The 20,282-nt window shown below is 23.5% G+C and overlaps 3 protein-coding genes across 3 annotated transcripts; 2 read left to right on the top strand and 1 right to left on the bottom strand. All coding sequences in view use genetic code 6, as the record gives it.

The window, feature by feature from the left end:
• Positions 1–1,854: 1,854 nt before the first annotated feature.
• Positions 1,855–8,692, bottom strand: TTHERM_00310790 (transmembrane protein, putative; the record flags this gene model as incomplete). Its single annotated transcript, XM_001021151.2, has 11 exons — positions 1,855–1,948; positions 2,201–2,585; positions 2,677–2,744; positions 2,798–3,322; positions 3,382–3,667; positions 3,724–4,352; positions 4,417–4,502; positions 4,658–5,161; positions 5,209–5,574; positions 5,656–5,921; positions 6,037–8,692. The coding sequence occupies 11 exons, from the start codon at positions 8,690–8,692 to the stop codon at positions 1,855–1,857; spliced, it is 5,865 nt and encodes a 1,954-aa protein (XP_001021151.2).
• Positions 8,693–10,427: 1,735 nt separating this feature from the next.
• Positions 10,428–16,973, top strand: TTHERM_00310780 (iron hydrogenase small subunit family protein; the record flags this gene model as incomplete). Its single annotated transcript, XM_001021150.2, has 7 exons — positions 10,428–13,029; positions 13,141–13,763; positions 13,823–13,971; positions 14,135–14,449; positions 14,503–15,137; positions 15,196–15,487; positions 15,545–16,973. The coding sequence occupies 7 exons, from the start codon at positions 10,428–10,430 to the stop codon at positions 16,971–16,973; spliced, it is 6,045 nt and encodes a 2,014-aa protein (XP_001021150.2).
• Positions 16,974–17,282, top strand: TTHERM_000310779 (transmembrane protein, putative; the record flags this gene model as incomplete). The annotated part of the gene is made up of 1 exon (XM_012798895.1): positions 16,974–17,282. The coding sequence occupies one exon, from the start codon at positions 16,974–16,976 to the stop codon at positions 17,280–17,282; it is 309 nt and encodes a 102-aa protein (XP_012654349.1).
• Between the last annotated feature and the right edge of the window lie 3,000 nt (positions 17,283–20,282).

The following is a 20,282-nucleotide window of genomic DNA, read 5'->3' as shown; positions in this document are numbered from 1 at the left end:
AGAATAAATAAAGGATAAATTATTATAGAAAAAGAGTATTTTTGGAGAATGTTTGTTTGGGAAATAGGTTTTCTTTTTTTAAATAAAATTTAAATTAAGATGAAGCCAAAAGCTACCCACTTCTATCTCAAAGTTTTAGAAAAACAAAAATTTTTTTTATTATTAATAAATAATATAAAAAGTTAGAATCAAAAATTGACAGTTTGAGTTTCGCTTCTCTTTTACTCATTACAATATAATAAATAGGAAAAAGAGCATGATAATCAATAAACAAAATAATTCAATAAATTATAATTCTTAAATATAAAATTTTCTAAGCCTTATATTTTATTAATAAGATGTCAAACTAAGATAATTATTCAAATTTTACACCATTTTATAGTAGTTTTTGAGGATATATGTCAAAGAATTTTAGTTATTTGTTTAGGCTTAATGCCATAATAAATGAGCCATATTAATTAGTGAATAGTTGATTATTTTAGTTTAAATAAAATTAAAAAAAATGAAATAAAGAAAAATTAATAAAGTTAGTTTTTATTTTTGAGAAAAAAGACTTTAATTTCATCTTCAAGCGTATATTTTTCAAATCATTTATTAACATATTAGCTATAAAATAAACAATGAGTTATCTTAAATATACTTAATGATAATATAATTCCTGCATTTCTAGAAACATAAATGTCTTGTTACTGCTATTATATCCAAATATTCCATGCTTTTATATTGTGGCTAGTAATTATTTTCATCTAATCACCTGTGAATTTTAATATTTTATAATCATTTGCTAATTTAATTTCAATAAAACTCATACTTTTATAAAGTATTTTTAACCTACCGCAATATCTTTGAAGTAATTCTATTCATTACTAAAATAATAGATCAAATTTAAATAGATTTCAGGGCAGATTGTAACTAATAGGAAATGAAAAGACAGTCCTACACTTTTTGCATTTTTTATTTGAATGAACACCTATCATTTTTTAACCATTTTACTCTAAAAGTTCATTTAAAAAATAATTAAGAGTTAAATATTTTATTTAAAAATGAATTATTCTAAAATCCAGTTTTTTCATTTCTCTAAATATGTTCAGACTGAAATCCCTAAATCTGATATCTTTTTAAAATAGAAATACTTATCACTTTTTTCGCCTCTTTCATCATCTATATAATATTTTATATTTTTTCTTTAGCTATTGTTTATATTACTTACTAATACTTGAATTTTCTTTTCTCATATGTAATCTAATAGTTTGACTTTTTAATAATATGGATTTGTAAATTATCTGTATATTGTTATTAATTTTTTAATTAATTGAAGTATAGTTAAAATGGTATAAATCTAATGAAAGTGGTTACAATAAAAATATTTTTTGTTGTTTTTCAATTATGAGCGCTCTATGGATTAAGTTTTCTAAGATTATTTGTCATGAATACTATTACTTATAAATGAAAAATATTATATTTACTCCTGTTTTATATTCAAGAGGTATATAAATTTATTAAGTTCAGTTTTGGTACCTTAAGCACTCTTTTAACAGAAAAGATTAAAATATTAATTATTAGTGATAGACAGAATATTAATTGAAAAATTTTCATCGAATATTGGGGTTGGTTAAAAGAAGTATAAATAAAATTAAACATTATATATTTAATAATTAATTATCTTAATTATTACTTTTTTAGCAGAGAATTCTCTCAATTAATTTATTTTATGTATTTGTTTAGACTGATATAGTAAATATGTAAAGAACAAAAAAATTAATTTATAAATACTTAGTTATTTTAGTATATGATATCTTTAATTTAGCTTGAAAATTTAGCAATTATTCATGATTTAAATTGTTATTAATACAGTCACTTTGATTAATAAGGAATTTATTTATTAATGAAGGAAATAACATATTAATTTTCTACTAAATTCTCTATCGGAATGAGGGTAAGGAACAACCTAGCTTCGTAAATAATAAAATTTAGTCTATTAATAAATTTTATCCATAAAATAATAAATATTAGGACGCAAATAGAAATGATGTAAATAAAAAGTGCTAATTAAATTTTCTTAACACTTTAAAATTATTGATCACTCGAGTTTTAGTTTTCTTGTTTTAACAGGCGAATAATTTATCTTAAATAATAGTAGGAATATTATAAATCCTGATAATTATTCTGATTGCACCAGTTTTCAAATAATTAAACATACTCTTGTTCATCATTTGTAGATGTAAAAACTAGGTATAACTAATTGATTTCATTTATTAATTCTTTCAAGGTTATAGTTAATCCTTGCTTCAATTTCCCATTTAGGATGCTCGAACATTTATTAGGATCTACTTTTGGATCAAATGTCTCGTTTATTTGATTCTACATATTAGCTTTTGAATCCATAGACTAGATATTGTAGTTATCAATGAGGATTTAGCAGGCATCCTCTTTAATAGTCATCAAATAGTCTTACTTATACTTATCCATTTAGCTTCTATCTTTTTAAAAGGTTTCATCAACTTTATAAAGGTCAGTTATTCTTTCTTAAAGCTATTAATCCAGTATTTTTTCTTTGAACTATTTAAGTACTGATATATCCCTTTCTGTAAACTAATAGATAAATGAATTTGTAAATAGCTAAATAGTAGTCATTTCTAAGCTAACCAAAGCTTTGATTTAGTAAATTTAGCTTACCTCTTGAATATTGTAATTGAATGTTTGAAAGAAGTTCCTCGTTAGAAAATAGTTAGTTATAGAATAAACTGATAAAATAATGAACATTAGTAAAGAGTAAACCATGATAGAAAAAGAATACTTTTGCAGACTATTTGTTTAAGAGACGGCTTTTCTTTTTTTATTTAATCTCTTAAATTAGGAAGAAGCTAAAATCTACCCGCTTCCTATTTATGTTTAGGAAAGAATGTTTTTAGAACTAACGTTTTTATTAGTTTTGATTGATCTCAAAGTTTTAGAAGAACCAAAGTTTTATTTATTTTCAAGGAGTTCGAGATTACATTTTTAAATTATTTTTTCAAGAAAATTAGAATCAAAAGTTGCTAAGAGTTTGAGAATTTCTTCTCTTTTACTTTAAACAATATAATAAATAGGAAAAACAAGCATGATCAGCAATAAAGAAAACAATTCGATAAGTGTAATACTCAAATATAAGAGATTTTCTGAGCTTTTTATTTTATTATATGATGTCGTGCTAGATATATTCACTATGTAAGCTATCATATCCATAATGTTATAATAATTTTCGAGGATATACGTCTAAGAATCTTGGTTATTCGTTAAGGTATAGTCCCATAAATAAAGAGGAATATTAAGCAATGAATAGCTGATTATTTTTTAAAAATAAAATTTAAAAAATGAGAAAAAGAAAACCTAATAAATTACATTCTTGTGAAATTTAAATGCTTAATTGGTTAATTTTAATTTGTTAGAAAAGAGACTTGAATTTCCTCTTCAAGCATATACTTTTCAAATCCTTTATTAACACAATTAGCTATAAAATAATCGATGAGTTATCTGAGTTATATTTAACGATAATCTCTTTCTTGTGTTTCCAATAATATTTATGTCTGATTATGTAAATTATACCCAGGTATGCCATACATTTATAAAGTGAGTAATAACTCTTTTTATCTAATCGCCTAAGAGTAACTCTCAAGTATGTCATAACCTATTATTGATTTTATTCGAATGAAATACGCATTTTTTAAATAAATATATTTTTACCTATCAACATATCTTTAAAATAATCCCATCCATTATTAAAATAACTCACTAAAGTTAAATAGAGTCCAGTGCTGATTGCAACTAAAAGGACAAGAAAAAAGAGTCCTACATTTCTGGCATACTTGACCTGAATAAGTTCCTATCGCTTTGTAACCATGTCGCTCAAAAACTGTCTTTTAAAAAATAATTAAGAGTCAAACATTTTTTTTAAAATCGCATTATTCTAAAATCCAGTTTTTTCTTGTCTCTTACTGTGTTCAGACTCTTAAATCCCTAAATCTGAAATTTTTTTAAACTATGAATACTGATCTCTTCTTTCGCCTCTTTCATCATCTTCTCCATCATATTTAAAGTTTTTTGTATTTTAGGCATTATATAATTTAGTGACATTTCTTTCTAATGTTTGTATTTCCTTTCTGCTAAGCTATCTGTTAGTTTGGCTTTTTGATAGTATGGATTTGTGTCCAATCTGTATATTGTTTTTAATTTCTTGTTCAATTGAAGTATGACTAACTGAGTACTAATCTATGGAAATAGGCTACAGTTAAAGTAACTTCTCATTGTTTTTTGAATTATGAAAACTCTATGGGTGAATTATCTAATTTTTCTGAGATTATTTGTCATCAATCCTAATATTTATAAATGAAAAATAAAAAACAATTTATCGAAATAGTATGAAACAATTTTTTATACGTCGATTCATAGTACATTTCATTAACTTTAATTGTTGGAGAAATAAGACTACCGTTAATAAGATGGGAAGCGCTTTGTGAATTTTACTATATTAAAATGGTTTGGTTGAAAAATAATTCTTTACAGATTTTTAAATGCATCATTTATGAGGAAAGGAGAAACAAACCATACATTAAATGATTTAAATGTAAACGAAAATAATTAAAGATAAATATAAAAGTAAAAAAATTAATCAAATTACGAAATTATCTTTGTTTGGTGAGTTTTTAACAAAATATCTCTATGATTCTTCATTATCTTTATGAGTTGACAAAGGTGAAACCAATTCTTAACCAAATTTTGGTGATGCAAAATGCTGATATTTTTGTTCATCTTCTATTGAAATAACATTTATATTTGATGCTCTGGGAGATTTTATGATTAGCTTCTATAATTTTTTCTAAAATTTTTAATGATTTTTTTGATCAGAGTTATTGATCAAATCTGACTAAGTAGCTTCATTATTGTGATTTTAGTAACCAAGCTAATTGTAACTTTATAAATTATTTATGTATTCTCCTTTTTCTCTCATTATTTGATGTTCTGATTGGTTTTAATTCTCTTAACCATAAGGAATGTCTTTTTAACTTATTGGCCAAAGACTATATTCATTTTAATAAGCAGCAGCTTAATAATTTTCATAATATTGCTGCAATTAATCTGGATATAAATTTTGGATCTATTAAAAGTCTTCATTATTCAATTCCTATTTTTAAAATTGTTTTTATACTTTAATTAACAAATTTAATTTACATTAGGTTTTTCTGAATATTTGGAGGATTATTTTTCGATACTGTTTATTACATCATTTTCTATAAGTTAATCTTTTTTTTTTGATTCATGAAGGTAATTAGATTCAAAATAATCTATCTCTTGTAAAGTATTAACCTCTGGTTTAGTATTATTTTATGAATCTTCTTTATCTTTTGCTTCAGAGGGTTAGTTATCAATCTTGAAGTAAGTTTCTTAAGTTGTGTAATTCTAAATCTCCTTGATAAATGAGTTATTCTTGGAAGTGTTTTCATATTCTTAGATTTCCACTGGATGAGAAAAATACTTCTAAAACTTCTCTTTAATTTAATCTAAATGATCATTTATTTCATGAATTTTTTTAAATTTCTTTATTTTTGAAATTTAAATGATATTAAAACATTTTTATACTTCGCAGAATGATTTTTAAACAATTGGAGAAAATGTTACTTAGACAGAATCAAACTCAGAAGGTTTAAACTCCTTGAAATATTAGCTTACATCATAAATTTCTTATTTGACTTATTTCTGGAGCATACTCAACTAAGGCTTATTTGTTGGTAAAAAAAGAATAGAGTTAAATTACTAAAAATTTGTCTATCTTTCATAGTTCTAATAAGATTTAGATTTCTCATCAAACTAATTTAATTCTTAGAATTTTTCTATTCCATAAAGAATAGGAATAAAATTTCTGACATTAACTTTCTATAATAGATCTATTTATATTTTTTAAATTAATAAATTTTATTATTGTAAAATAAAAAAAATATTTTAAAAAATAAAAACTTAATTAATTTATTTCTAAAGATTTTTAAAGTTTTAATAAAATACCTGAAGTATTCTTGCGTTTTTTGTTTTGTTGAAAATTTTTTAAAAGCAGGGTTTTTAATTAGCTAGAAGCATCTAAAAATTTGAAATTCGAATCACATATAATGTAAAATTTGTCATTCTCAATTCTTTGCATATAGCATGATAGCCCAAATGTCTGCTCATTTAAAAAATCCAACTTAACTCTCATAACTACTGGATACAAACTTTCTTTTGCAGTTCTGATAAATGTATAATATAAACCGATTTTAATCAAATCTATGTTTGCTTCTTCAACAAGCCTCTCTATGTAGCTGCTAATATGAGGAAAATAATAATCAGGGAATAAAAGGGAAATAGGCTTTCCAATAATATCAGAACTATTTACACCAAATAGCTAAGAAAAAGAATCAGAAGATCTTAAGATTGTTTTATTTTATAGAGATAAAAAGAATGCTGCTGCTGATTTTTAATGAAATAAATTTATTTTAAAATCACTTTTTTCTAATTCGTTTCTTATTTAATGTGGGTTTTCAAGTTCATTTTAATAGGTTGCCTGCAAAATTAATGAAGTTAAAGTTCTTTTTTTGAAGTCAAAGTGATCTAAAAAGATGGAAGAAAGCTACAGTGTCCTTTAATGTAAAGGATTCATTTTTAATAAATTTATAAGTGAATCTTCAATTACTTGAATTTAAATTACTGTTTTTTAGGATTTATTAGTTAAATTCTCTAAGATGATGGAATCTTGATTCAAGAATTAAAAGAATTCTTGCTTTATTTTTAAGCCTTTGCTCAACTCACTAAATGAATCTCTATAAGCATGATCAAATTAGTAAACATCACCAATTTTAAGTCTTTGGTTTTGATATATTGAATGGTCAAAGAAGGACAAAAATTCATAATTTAAGTCTTGTATTGTTAATTCTATCATATACTACTCTTGAATAGTCATTTAATTGTATTTTTATTTGATAGTGAATACCTCAGTATAGGCTTTTGCAGGAGTAGAAGCTACTTGGATCAGATAATATATGTAGGTAGGTTTTATTTCTTTTAAAAATAATACACTTTGAGGAGAATTTTTTTTAGTTAATCTTTGCTCGTAGTTATGCTAGCCTTGAAAATTTTTGTTAAAAGATAAATTTAGCAAATAGTAAATATATTCAACAATAAATTATTTTCTTTATTGATGTCCATTCATGTTATTAAGGTTTAGCTCAGATAATTAATATTTTTAGCAAAAACATTAAAATTCTTCAGAGTTTTGTTTTTGTTATTTATCATTAGCATTTTTAATTTGATCTTAATTTCTATTTTAGTCTTACACGCCTCTTGCTTAGCAGTAAATAATGTGTTATGTGTAAATTGTTTCATATTTAATCCCTTAACCCTCAAATTTCTTACTAATATATTACTCTATATCAAGTTAGCAAAGTGGTATTAATACCTTTCTCATGTAGTACTCTAGGTGGAAAGCAGAAATATTTTAAATATTTTTTTCACTAATAAATGCAGTGTAGAAAGATTCTCTCCACTTCAAAGTCATGCTGCTAATCTTTAAAGTGATAGGTAACAACGAAAGCAGCAAAAAGGAAAATGAAGTTTTATAGCCAACTTAGATTGAAAATATTTCTAAAATTGAAATCAGCAGATAACTAAACGAGCCACAGAAATGACAATTTTAAGCTAATTCAAAGAAAAAAGGAAATTCGTATATTAAAATTGTTAATCTTGCTAAAGATTATAGTATGTGAATCCATAGATAAAGCTTGATATTCATGTTGTTTTCTAATTATGTGCAACAGTAAGAAGCCAGCAGATCTAAGGAAAAGTAGACCCATCTAAAATTGTTTACTCTTGATCCAAAAAAATCACGATAACGTATTGAATAATCAAAGTCATTTATAATGATTAGTAAATTAATTATAAAAGTAGACAAAAATAATGAAACACCTAACAGAATTCTAAATTCCTGTGCAAGCTAATCATTTAAATTAGAATTTGTGTTGAAAATCATACTTAAGCTTACAACACTGAATGGTATTGTAACAGTATATCTGTATGTTTAAAATATTATCGATACAAATTTATTTAAAGGTCCATTAGGTTTGAAGAACTTTTTCATAAATGAATAGTTTTACAAATTAAATTTCTTTTTAACTACATTATTTATTTATTCTTCTTGAATACTCTATTCATTTTTACTGCTTGTTTGATAATTATGGCTCATAATCCAAAGAGTATATTATATCATGATATATGCCATAACAAAAAAGTTATAGCTGATGCCAAAAATACTAAAATTAATTTAACTTTGTGCTATTTCCACTTCATCACTATTACTACTACTTTCATTATTATTACTTCTACTATAAAGATTTTCACTTCTCTCTGCTATAACTTCTTGTATTGTGTAGATCCTAGAGCATCTTATATACTAAGATACTTAAAATAGAGAATTTCTTTAACTGATGTCAGAAATTGTAACATTTTAAATGACCTTTTCTTCAAAAAGCATGCTAGCTAATTATGAATAATATATCACTAGAAGCATAATGCCAATAAAATTGCTTCTTTAATAAGACTTGATTATTTAAGCTATTTACTACGTGTAGAATAAAATAGATAAATCTTTGAATGTTTAGCTTTGTTTAGATTTTTTAATGTTGTCATCTACCATCTTAATTGAGTGATGAATGACTTATTCATTTTTTTTATAATGATTTTGATTCATGGTTATCCTATAATAGTTACTTGATAGAATCACTAAATTTATTTAAAAACTTTTATTGAAGTGTAATTATACCAATTAAATATCTAGTAATGCTGATTTTGTTAAAATAATAAAAAATATATTTGCATTAATTCAAATTTTTTTTCTTTATTAAAAAAAACTAGTCTTGATTGAAAAGATTTGGTGTTATCTTATCATAAAATTAGTTCATTAAAAGAAAATAAATATTTTTAAATTCTTAAATAACAAACAAACATATAAATATATATACATGTATGAGTGAATAAATGAGCATTTAATTTATAAAAAACTTACAATCTCATCATTAAAAATCAAATAAAAAAATAAAATATTAAAAATTTAAAAATGTATTACTAAAAAAGAAGAAAAATAAAAGATTTTTTCATACTTTGATTTAAATGTTAAATCTTAAAAATAATTTGTTCAAAAATTATATTATAGATATTAATTTTCAAGATAATTTTAAAAAATAAACTTTAAAAACGATTTTTAGATTTAAAATTATACAAATTTTTAGTTTAATTTTGTTAAAATATTTTCATTCCCACTCTTTAAATTGCTAAAATAATTTTTTTTTTTATAATTTTTTTAATCAAGTAAAAAAATTGTTACATTCGAGTTATGTTTATTATTTGAAAGTATTTTTTGAGAGTACTTGCAAGCACATTAGAAGAAATTAAAATAATTGAAAATTGACGTGGCGATTATATATATTTATTAATATTCCTTACTCAAAATTAATTTTTATTCTTTCTTTTTGTATTTAAACTAATTTTTGTTTTTTCTAAATACAGAAAATATTAATTATTGTATCAATCGATTATTTATGAATATCTAATTATTATATTACATCACTTAAGTATTTATGATTTCATTTAGCTAAATTGTTTTCCCTTATTTTAAATTGTTTGGTGATCCTTGGACTTTTAAAGCTATTATAATATATTATATTTTTATGAGTATTTTCAAAAGCGTTGCAACAAAATTTATAAAAGATATAAAATATATTTCAGTTATTTACTATAACTAAATATTTATTAAAAAAACTAGAATATTTTTGCTTCAAATGGCTATAACAAGACACTAAAATGAAATCTAATAATTTTTATTGAGCTAATTTGATAATTTATTAGACTCTTAAAATTATAGCAAAAACTTTACTGATAAATCTGCAGAATAGAAATGGTCTGTAAATAATTAATAATAAATTAATATGTATAGGAATTTAATGCCCTTATTTTTAGATATTTTGCGAATATTGGCAAGAGTTTAATTTTTAAATAGGAAATTGTTTTTTTTGGTAAAAATTAATATATGTCTGAGTAAATTAAAATTTGGTCTAGCTTCATCAAGACAATGTCTTTTTATTTAATTTATTTTCAAATTAATTCATATGAATGAATTTTAACCTAAATGTTGTTTAGAAAGACACCATAAAAAAGTATACTAAAAATTTTTTTCTTATATTAGGAATCTATTTGTTTGTAAAAACTGAATAAATAATGGATTGGAATAAATGATTTATAAAGTTATCAAAATATAATCTAGTTGTAATTCTTATAAACGCAAAACAATTTTTAATTATACTAAGCTAAGAAAACATAATAAAAATAAGCATAAATAAATAAATAAGTAAAATATATAGAGTATAAATTTACAAATGAAAAGCAAACAATCTAAGCACTAATCTGAAAAACTCCTTAATACTATGTAAGAAATGGATAAATAATCCAGCGAGGACACTTCTATTCGTGATCGCATACATAAGTTTTATGTATGTGAAATGTATAAAATATTGAAATCCTTCAAGCGAGGACCCATTTTAACTGCAATACTTATAGCAATTTATTTCTCTTAAGTGATAAGCAATCTGTTTAATGAAAACGTTTTAATAAGTCTCTATAATAGCTCACCGTCTTCAAAATAATTTATTTATTATATGGGAATATATTTCGACTACACAAAATTTTATCCAATTTACTCATTTTTAGCATAAAAAAATTAAAATATGAATGAAGAAGATGCTCAGACTTAGTTTTTAATAATCTCTTGTATTTTCAATGCAATATTATTAACTTATATACTAATTAGAATGATTCACTATATATTTTGGCAATATTTTACAGATATTTCAATGTCAAGTTAAGATTCTGCTGAAAAACTAGCCAAAAATTCTACCTATCACAGTTATTTAATACTAAAAGGAGATATTTTGTTTTCTTTCTTTTTTAGAATTTATCTTTACACTCTTGCAATACCTTTTACTTAAATATCGCTATAAATAGGAATTGATCACTATCAAGAATAACCAAACCCAAATGAAAATAAAGTTTTACATAAACTTACTATTTTCGTTTCCATATTAAATTTTATATAAACTGTTTTTATTTCAGCTATCATTTCTAACAATGAATATGATTATTCCATTATTATTAAAGATCATTTATCTTAACCGAAAAATTATTTTGTATATTTCAGGATCACAATCGACTTTATTTGTAGTGGAGTTTTCTTAAGCAGCTCAAGAGCAATAGTTGAATTGTTCAATGGCATTACATGCTTACTTCGTTTAGCAATCTGCGTTTACAGATAACCATTTTACTCTAGAAAGACAAATAAAATTTATATGCAATTCACTCTATTTCATTTATTCCTATTAATTTTAACCGTCTTGCTTAGCCTAAGTAAAGATAATAACCTGGTAAGCTTTTCGCTTCTATTTTGTTGTGGAATTCCTCTCTGCGTAAAATCTGGAATTATGATACTTAAAATACTAGCTATAGAAAATTAATTTAATTAACCTTTTATTGAAAAAGAAGTAAATAAAATAAATGCTGATAAGTTAGATAAACATATCAGAAATATTATTAATTTATTTTCTCTATCCTATGAAGATTACATGATTAAAGGAAGCGGAGTCAAATTCGAGACTATTTTTTCAAATCATTTAGATAACTGCTGCAAAGTAGATCAAACTTCAGGTATGTAAACCAAGAATGCTATTGGTAGTAGTAGTACGAAAGATGAAAATTTATGTTTTTGCAAATAATTTTAAGAATTCTCCAGTCAAAGAAATTTTTAAAGCAAAAATTAAAGGCAGTAACAGTAAGTGACTTTCACAAAAGATGAAGTTAATTTGGCAATTTCAAGGGTAATAGGTGAAGATTACAGAAAATCCTTTTTAATTAAATACACTAATAATCTTATTTAAAAGTTCTTTAAATCTTCAAACAAAAATTATTAAGATCCTTAATTACAAATAAAACCTACTTACATGTATTTCCTTTGTTAAGTAGCCCAAACTCCAGCATTGGCTTTCTAATAAATTTTACTCCTCAAATAATAAATGAAATAATCTTCCTTTCAAACTCAAGCCCTAATATAAGAAATTATTGATGAAATTAATCTTTTATTCAGCTAATACATTTGTTCCACTACTTACCAAAATCAAAGACTCGCCATTTCATATGTCTATGAATTTGATTATTTGTATAAAGCTTTTATTACATCTTTTAAAAAAGCTCTATAAAGTAGACAAAAGTATTATGAATTTTTATGTTCTGATTATATTAATTTATCTGATCTTTTGATAGAAAGTTATAGCTGTTTGGCAACAAAAAGAGAAGCAGAATATAAGATTAATAATCTTTTTGATGTTCATCCAACTCATCCCAGATTGCTTGCTATTTCTGAACTTTACATTGAATTTTTTGATTTCCGTAAAAGGAGAGTTCGTCATTTTATTCAAAAATCTCAGTAAATTATGAGTCGTAATCTTTAGCGAGTTGACTTGAAGATAAATTTATTCGAGTAAGCTTCTTGCTGCTTATTTGTTTCCCTCCACAGTAAGTAAATCATAAAACTCTCTAATTCAGTTGAGAGCTTCTTTAAATGCTAGAGGTCAGATTTAATAGGGAAACAATTTTCAATACTTTTACCAGACTTCATTATTCCCAGCTTTAATAAATACTTAGACGTGCTACTCGAAGAAGGTAATATGGATGTTATTAAATTAGGAGAATATTTGACTTTCTTCAATACTCCAAACACGAATACTCTATATCCTATCTATTTGCGCATGAAGATTGATATCCTCACAAATGGTGAATTTGGTTTGTCAATATTTATTTAGCCTGCTAAAAATTGTAAGGTTAGTGTTATTACTGATTTAAATTTTAATATTATGTCATTCACTAAAGAATTTTAAAATTTGATTTTAAAATTTCTAGATACCTAAAACACCACAAAATCTAAAAGCCAAGGTTAATTTTTTTATTTTGTTAAAAATTAATTAACTTAATTAATCTTGTAATAATTTACTTACAGATTAATTTATTTATTTACATTCATAATTCTTTTTATTTAATTCTTAGATTTGATTAAAGGATTGAATATTCAAGCAGTAATACCTCTTTTATTTAGTGTTACGAAGATTACTCAAGATTTTAATAGCTTTGAAGGGTTTAATGATACGTTTGGTTTTAAAGATTAAAAAATACAAAATTACACAACGTACAAATCACTACTTATTCTACCAAAAAATATTAAATGTTTGAAAAATCTCAATAGTTTTTCAAATAGCACTCATAAAGATGTTTAAAATTATTTTAGCAGCTTAAATCTATAGGAATTAGAATTCTTAGAAATTACATTTTCACCATTTAGTTATAAATTATATAGTGAAACCTAATAGCCAATTACATTGATTGAATTTTAATCTTACAGGAAATTAAAAGCTGCTACAGAGATAAATGACCAGTTTTTAAGATTAAAGGAAACACTAACAACTTATTTTTAGTAAGAAGTTAATGTGCCTATTATCCAAACAAACTCCCCAAAAATACCAAATTAGCCTGAAACAGGAACTCTTTCACACCTTAACCTTTAAATGGACAAGAAATACTTTTTATAGCAAAAAGAAAAATATGATGAGAGAGACACAGATGGTGTATAGTCTTAAAAAAGTAACGGAGACAGCTAAAAAAATAATAACTCAGTAAATAATATAATTTGATCTAAACTACAAAGTTAATATAATATTAATTATTAAATAAGATTTAATTTGAAATGTATAATGATGACATAATTCAAAGATACTATGATCATGGTAATTCTGTAGATGGTGACTCTCCTATTTAGCAAGAATCTCCACAATAAGTATCTGAATATATTAATTATATTTATGAAAGAATGTCTCCATAAAAGTAACTAATTAAATCATTATTTTATTTGGAAGAATTTAATTTATTAATTTGCGTTAAGAGAAATAATCAAATTTTATAATTAAATCTCGTAATTTAATAATTTATTTAAAAAAATAAACAAAAAAAAAACATTTAATAAAATGATTTTTTTATAATAATTAAGGAGAAACTCTGATTACTAATAAGAAATCACTATGAATAATGAAATTCAAAATGAAATTGGGTAAAGGTATAAAACTTTACTAAAGGGTGTAAGAGATTCTAAAAGTACTAGATTTGATGAATCTCAATAAGCTACTACTAGTAGATAGTCTTTTATTTCACCAAGATAACCATTTGATTGTGTATAGAATTAATATTAATCCTAAGAAGAAATATATAAAGCCCTGTATCTCAATCCTATTAGCTCTCCAATTATAAATTCTACTAACAGTTTTGTGAATCTATATGAAAAGTAGTCTACTGCTCCAAATAGAAAGTAAATAATATTTATTAGTTATAAAATAAAAATGTCTTTTTATATTTTATTAGAGAATCTGATTCAACGGCAAATGAAAAAAAGAGAGATTCAAAACAAGATGGAAGCATAACTAATGATGCATCTCAATTAAATTTCATTAATTCTCAGGGAGAGTTGAATTTTTAGAAATCAAGAAGTAAATTTTTTTCATAAAGTAGAATCTAATCTGTTGCTTCTCAGAACTTGTTATCACCTCTCAAATAAAAAAAGTAAGCAATAATGTCGTAAATTACCTAAGGTAGTGAAAAAAAAGAAAACGAAGATGAGGAAGAAGATGAAGATGGAGTTATTTAATTGTCAATTATGCCGAGCAAGTAAACTAGTAAAAAAGGAAAAAGAGGGTAACTAAAAAGTTAAAAAAGTGGCTAATTTTAGGACGAAGAAAGCTAAAACGTAAAAACAAATAAAAAGAAAGCTATATTAGATGATTAGTAATCAGTAAGAAGTGGTTCAAGCTAAATTTTTTCAAAAAAGCAGAGTTTATATGAAATGATTTCTTCAAGAAGAGACACAACAGAAATATAAATTTCTAAATTCATTGGGCTATCAGCATTTTTAATCCTAATAATAATTTCTTGTGTTTTATTCTTTTAAGTCAAATAAAATTTTTAGGCAGAGTGGACAAGCTATACAAACTTAATAGTAGGTAAAAAAAAATAAATTCAAAAATTATTTTTGAAAATATTAATTTGATGAAAAAAAAGGCCCTAACTTATTAGAAGGATTTGCTTAGATACTAAGAGTAAAAGAACTATCAACTATTATTTAAGTCAATTAATTATATGGCTACTTATTTTCTAGTTTTAAACCTTATGATTTGCTTTTATACAAAAACGAAAGCATGCAAAAACTATAATATATAACACAACAAATTGGGTCTTTTTAGAGTACAACTATTCATGATGGATTTGAAGATTTTATGCTAAATAACTCTACATAGCTAGTAGTCATTAATTCAGTAACTTCTAAATAAAACTCTGTTGTCTTCTCAAGATTGTAATTAGTTTAATTTTCTTATGTATTAATTTATCTATTTATTTTATCATTAATAAGGTATTCCTTGCTCAATCTCCCTTCAAATTTAAGAAAATATTTGATAGAAAACTCAGAGGAAGCAAGAGCATTTGTTTATTATAATTATGCAAGTTTTATTTCTACAATTTAAAATATTCAGGATATGTCTACAGAACAATCAAAGACTACCCTAGACTAGACCTAAAGTCTCCTAAATATGAGTATTATAGTTATAGAAATTGTTTGTGTGTTAACAGTTCTGATTGTTTTTCCTGTTTATTACATAATATAATAAAAGAGAGAAGAAATATTATGTCTTTTAGTGACATTTGATATGTAGTTCTTATAATCATAAATAGATAAGTATAGGTCGGCTGTATATGAAAAAAGTATCGCTGAAAGCGTATCTAACTTTTCAAAATTTGAAAGATATGCTACAAAAACAAAAGCACCTTCTTCCACACATCAAATCTCAATTTTTGAATTTTCCAAATAAACTAAGCAAAATAAAAATAAAAAAAGACAAATTTCTCATACTAAACCTCTCCCTAAGTATTCAATAAAATTATCAGTGATAGCTCTTGCAATTTTTATTGTGATATCACTATATTCCCTTTTGAATTACTTATTTACCAAAGATTTCTTTAGTTATTTTGTTTATAATATCCAAGAATTATCGCTTATAGCTTAGTCAAAGAGCTATTTAGACTTGAATTATGTTGGGTTATACTTGCTTACAAACTCGTATGCATATAAATTTAATTCAACTACAATTGGATTAATTTACTAATTTTTCAATTAAACTATTCTACCAAATGACTAATAAAGAATAAATGCTCTATACAACATAGATAATGGCTTCATAAATAAGAGATATAACTCTGATTTATATTAGTAATATTTTTTAGATGTCATTAAAACAGATGCCTGTTCAATTCTTAATACAACATATGGCTAGCCATACGTAAATAATAACACTATGATTAACATAACCAAATGCAATCAAATTCAAAAAGGTGTCTTAGGAAATGGACTAACTTTTACATTTAAACAGGTTTTCAGCTAAGTTTAAAACTATTATTCTAACTTTTTACTTACAGCTGGTAATCCAATTAAATTTTTTGGAAGCTTAAAATAATGGGATTACGATAATAACTTAAAAGAATTTGATTATTTATATTATTATATAAGAGCTATTCTAGATTCTGTAAGTTCTTTCTTGATTTATGAGAGTTAATAATATTTTGATTATTTAATGGGAGTTTAAAAAGCGCTCTTCATCTACAACCTTATTATAGTCTTTCTAGTTTTTGCTTTCGCTTGGACTAGATTCCTATAAGAAATGAACAAATAGATATAAGAAACTACTTATCTGCTCAGTCTGATCCCTGTCGAGCAGCTTCTAGATAACCCTTATATTGTCTCATACATCAATAAAGTTAAAAATTCAATAAGAAATAGATAGTGAATGAAAATATTAAAAAAATAAATATATCAATAAATCAATCAATCAAAAGAAATAAAACTCACTAATTAAAAAAAAAGCCAATCAAATTTTATCATTTAATAAATTTGTAAATTTATTAATTATTTAAAAACTAAATTTCTTTATTTATTTATTTTTATTCTAAGCCTTAATTTACTTACTTTATAATAAAATTTATCTACAAAGTTCCATGAAAATGTTTATATATCTTACCTTCATTCAAATTATGTAAATTAAATCTATTTACTTTCTCAGACTAGTATTTTCTCAAGAATTAATTAATGTTCTTGAAATTTTATTCCTTTTATTAAATAAATTACCCAAGTTGGTTCTATTTACTAAATTCTAAAAATAATTAATTAAAATTTATCACATTATTAGTTGATAAAAAAAGATAGCTCGAAATAAATCATTATTTAATATCCCAAATTTTATTTTGTGTATTTTTAAATGTTTTTTGAGATTTTTATTTATTTTGTTTAGATTTTTTATTAACCTGCCTATAAAAAATTTATATTAAATAGAAAAATTAAAGTAAATAATGTTATATTTTTACTTTCTTTCCAGTATTAGAAATAAACTTTCTAAATTTACTTTTAAAACAAGAGCGTCTTTTATTAATAAATAATTGTAATATAGAGACTATAGCCAAAATTTTTTAAAATTAATTAAAATTATGAGAATTTATGAGGTTAAATTACTTTTAAAGACTCCTAAATAAAATAATTGAAAACTATCAAAGTCTTATAAGGAAGTATTTACTCGTTTTTGGTTAAGATAATGAAGTTGAATTTTTATCATAATTTTTAACATTATTAAAAATTTAAAAAATGTGTAAGTATTGAATGTACTTTCCAAATAATTAAAATTTAATCAGCATGATCTTTTTTTTAATTTTCAAAATTCTAATCTATAAATATTAAGGAGTAAAAAAATTCTATTTGTCTACTAAGAATAATTGAATTTTTCTTTAACTTGAAAAAGATGTAATTTAAATTAATAAAATTCTGTAACCTAAATATTTCTTTTAGTTAACAATTAATTTTATTCAAATTAAACTCAGATCTTTTTTTTAATACTTTATGAATAGTTTTTACTGTAAATTTTGTGATCAAAGTATTATTGACATGTATTTTTAGAAATTGCAGCTGGCGTTAAGATAAATTAACAAAATTCTGACGATACTTATTATTTTTTTAATAGATTCTATCATTGAATATTATTCTTTTTTAAAACATAAATATATCATATTATTAGAAAAGAAATTTTAGTCTTATTAAATTGATGGTAACTTATGATGTGTATGATGTAATTGTATATTTTTATGCAAATTAATTCGAAAATTAAAAATAATAAATTAAAAAAAAAAAGTAGCAGTAAAAAAAACGAACAAAATTAATTCATTAATAAATTTTAGAATTTGAATGGCTCCTCTCAAAAAAAAAGTACTCAAAAAAAATTAAGACTCAAATAATTCAAGCAATAAATAGTCGGAATACGCCAAAAATGATGATATCAGCATTATTTAGTTGGCTGCAAATACATTTGATAGATTACTTTAATGCTACACGAGGAGTAAAGTAATGAGCTATATTTTATTTATTATTTATCTTGCACAATATATGAGCATTCTACTTTGCTAAAAAGTAGTTGACAACTTTATTGGGTATTATAATTACTCCGTAATTAAACTACTTAGTACTTGTCTTCAATATTTTTAGTTATTTCCTTCTATTTTGCTCAATTCATCAACTTCTTTTTAAATAAAATTTACTATTTATTTCTCCTTTGCTATTAATGTAACACTAATAATAATATTTATTGTCAACTGTATATACTACAAAAATCATGGGTTCTTTTAAGACTATGTACAAGAAAATAACAAAAGTATCATCAGATCTCGAGGAAAGCCTTATTAATTTCTTAGCTATTTTAACCTAGTTTTTTGCTTTATTTTAAAAATATATTAATACATCTTTTGGATACCATTTATTGACTCATGCTTTTATATAGTTTTTAATTAATTTGGAGCAATTACAACTAGTTATGTTTTTGCTACTTTATCATCAATTTTGACTATTTTGATTGTGATTTTTAGCAGGATGTTTGATAAAAACCATTCGTTTCAAGTTAACTGCGATTTATTAGCTCAAAGAAAAAATAAATATAAATATATATGCTTAATTACTGAAATATTAATTCTGATGGTAAAATAATTCAATGCTCTACAATTTTATTTAATATTGCACTTTCTTGTGAGTCTTTTGAGATTCATATGCCTTTTAATTGAGCTACCTTTCTTTTAAAACAAAATCATGGATTTAATTATACTAAATTAAATACTTTTTTATTTGTTTTAATCTGTAACTATTTGCGCTTTAGGAATAAATAGAGCAAATTCTTTAAAATAGGTAGATTACATATTAATTTCATTTATTACCATACCAATTACTTATAAAATTGCAAAAAGTATATGCTAATACAAAATTAAATACATACTTAACTTGATTACATCAGTTGAGAACGTTGACTTAAAAGTAAAATAGAATACGTTTGATGACGTTAGTATGCAAACAATTTAGCAATTTATTTATTCTTTGAATTCATACTGCAATTTAGCTATAGAGGATTATATGCAATAAGGAAATGGAATTATCTTTGAGTCATTATTTTCAAATCATACAAAGAACTGCTAGACAAGGAAACAAAATAAGTAAAATTAGATTATCAATTTTGATAAGTATTGCTTTTGTGAGAAATATGGAAATATTGATTATGATTTGATTTCCAGATAAGATATGATGGGGGTAGAGTATAGAAAAAAATTTTTGATTGGCTACATCAATTATTTATTTGATAACATCAATTCTTCTAGAAGTATGAAACATATCAAAGATATAGAAATTTAATCTTGTTACACCTATTTCTAGATGGAAATTGCAAAGACGCCGTCTAAAGCCTATTCTTAGATAATTTAGCTTTAAAATATTCTGCAAAAATAAAATAACTCTTTTTGGGCATAATTTTAAATAACTTAGCTTATCAATTCAATTTTTCATGATTTTAGTGGATTTTTCAATTCGAACGAATATTAAAATTAAAGGTTAAACATTCACTTAGTGTTTGAATTTGAGTAAATTTATTATGACCTTAAAAAAGTTATTAAATCTTCGCTGCAAAGTTAGTAAAGATTTTACGAGTATTTGAACTAAGACTCACTCCACTTACAAACATTGTAAAAAATAGGCAATTCTTGTCTTCAGAACTCGAGAGACATAGAGTCAAAATTGA

This window comes from Tetrahymena thermophila (genome assembly GCF_000189635.1).
Source record: "Tetrahymena thermophila SB210 genomic scaffold scf_8254551, whole genome shotgun sequence".
Lineage (NCBI taxonomy): Eukaryota > Ciliophora > Oligohymenophorea > Hymenostomatida > Tetrahymenidae > Tetrahymena > Tetrahymena thermophila.
The sequence above is the reverse complement of the archived record's forward strand: the minus strand, read 5'-3'. Positions and strand labels throughout refer to the sequence as shown.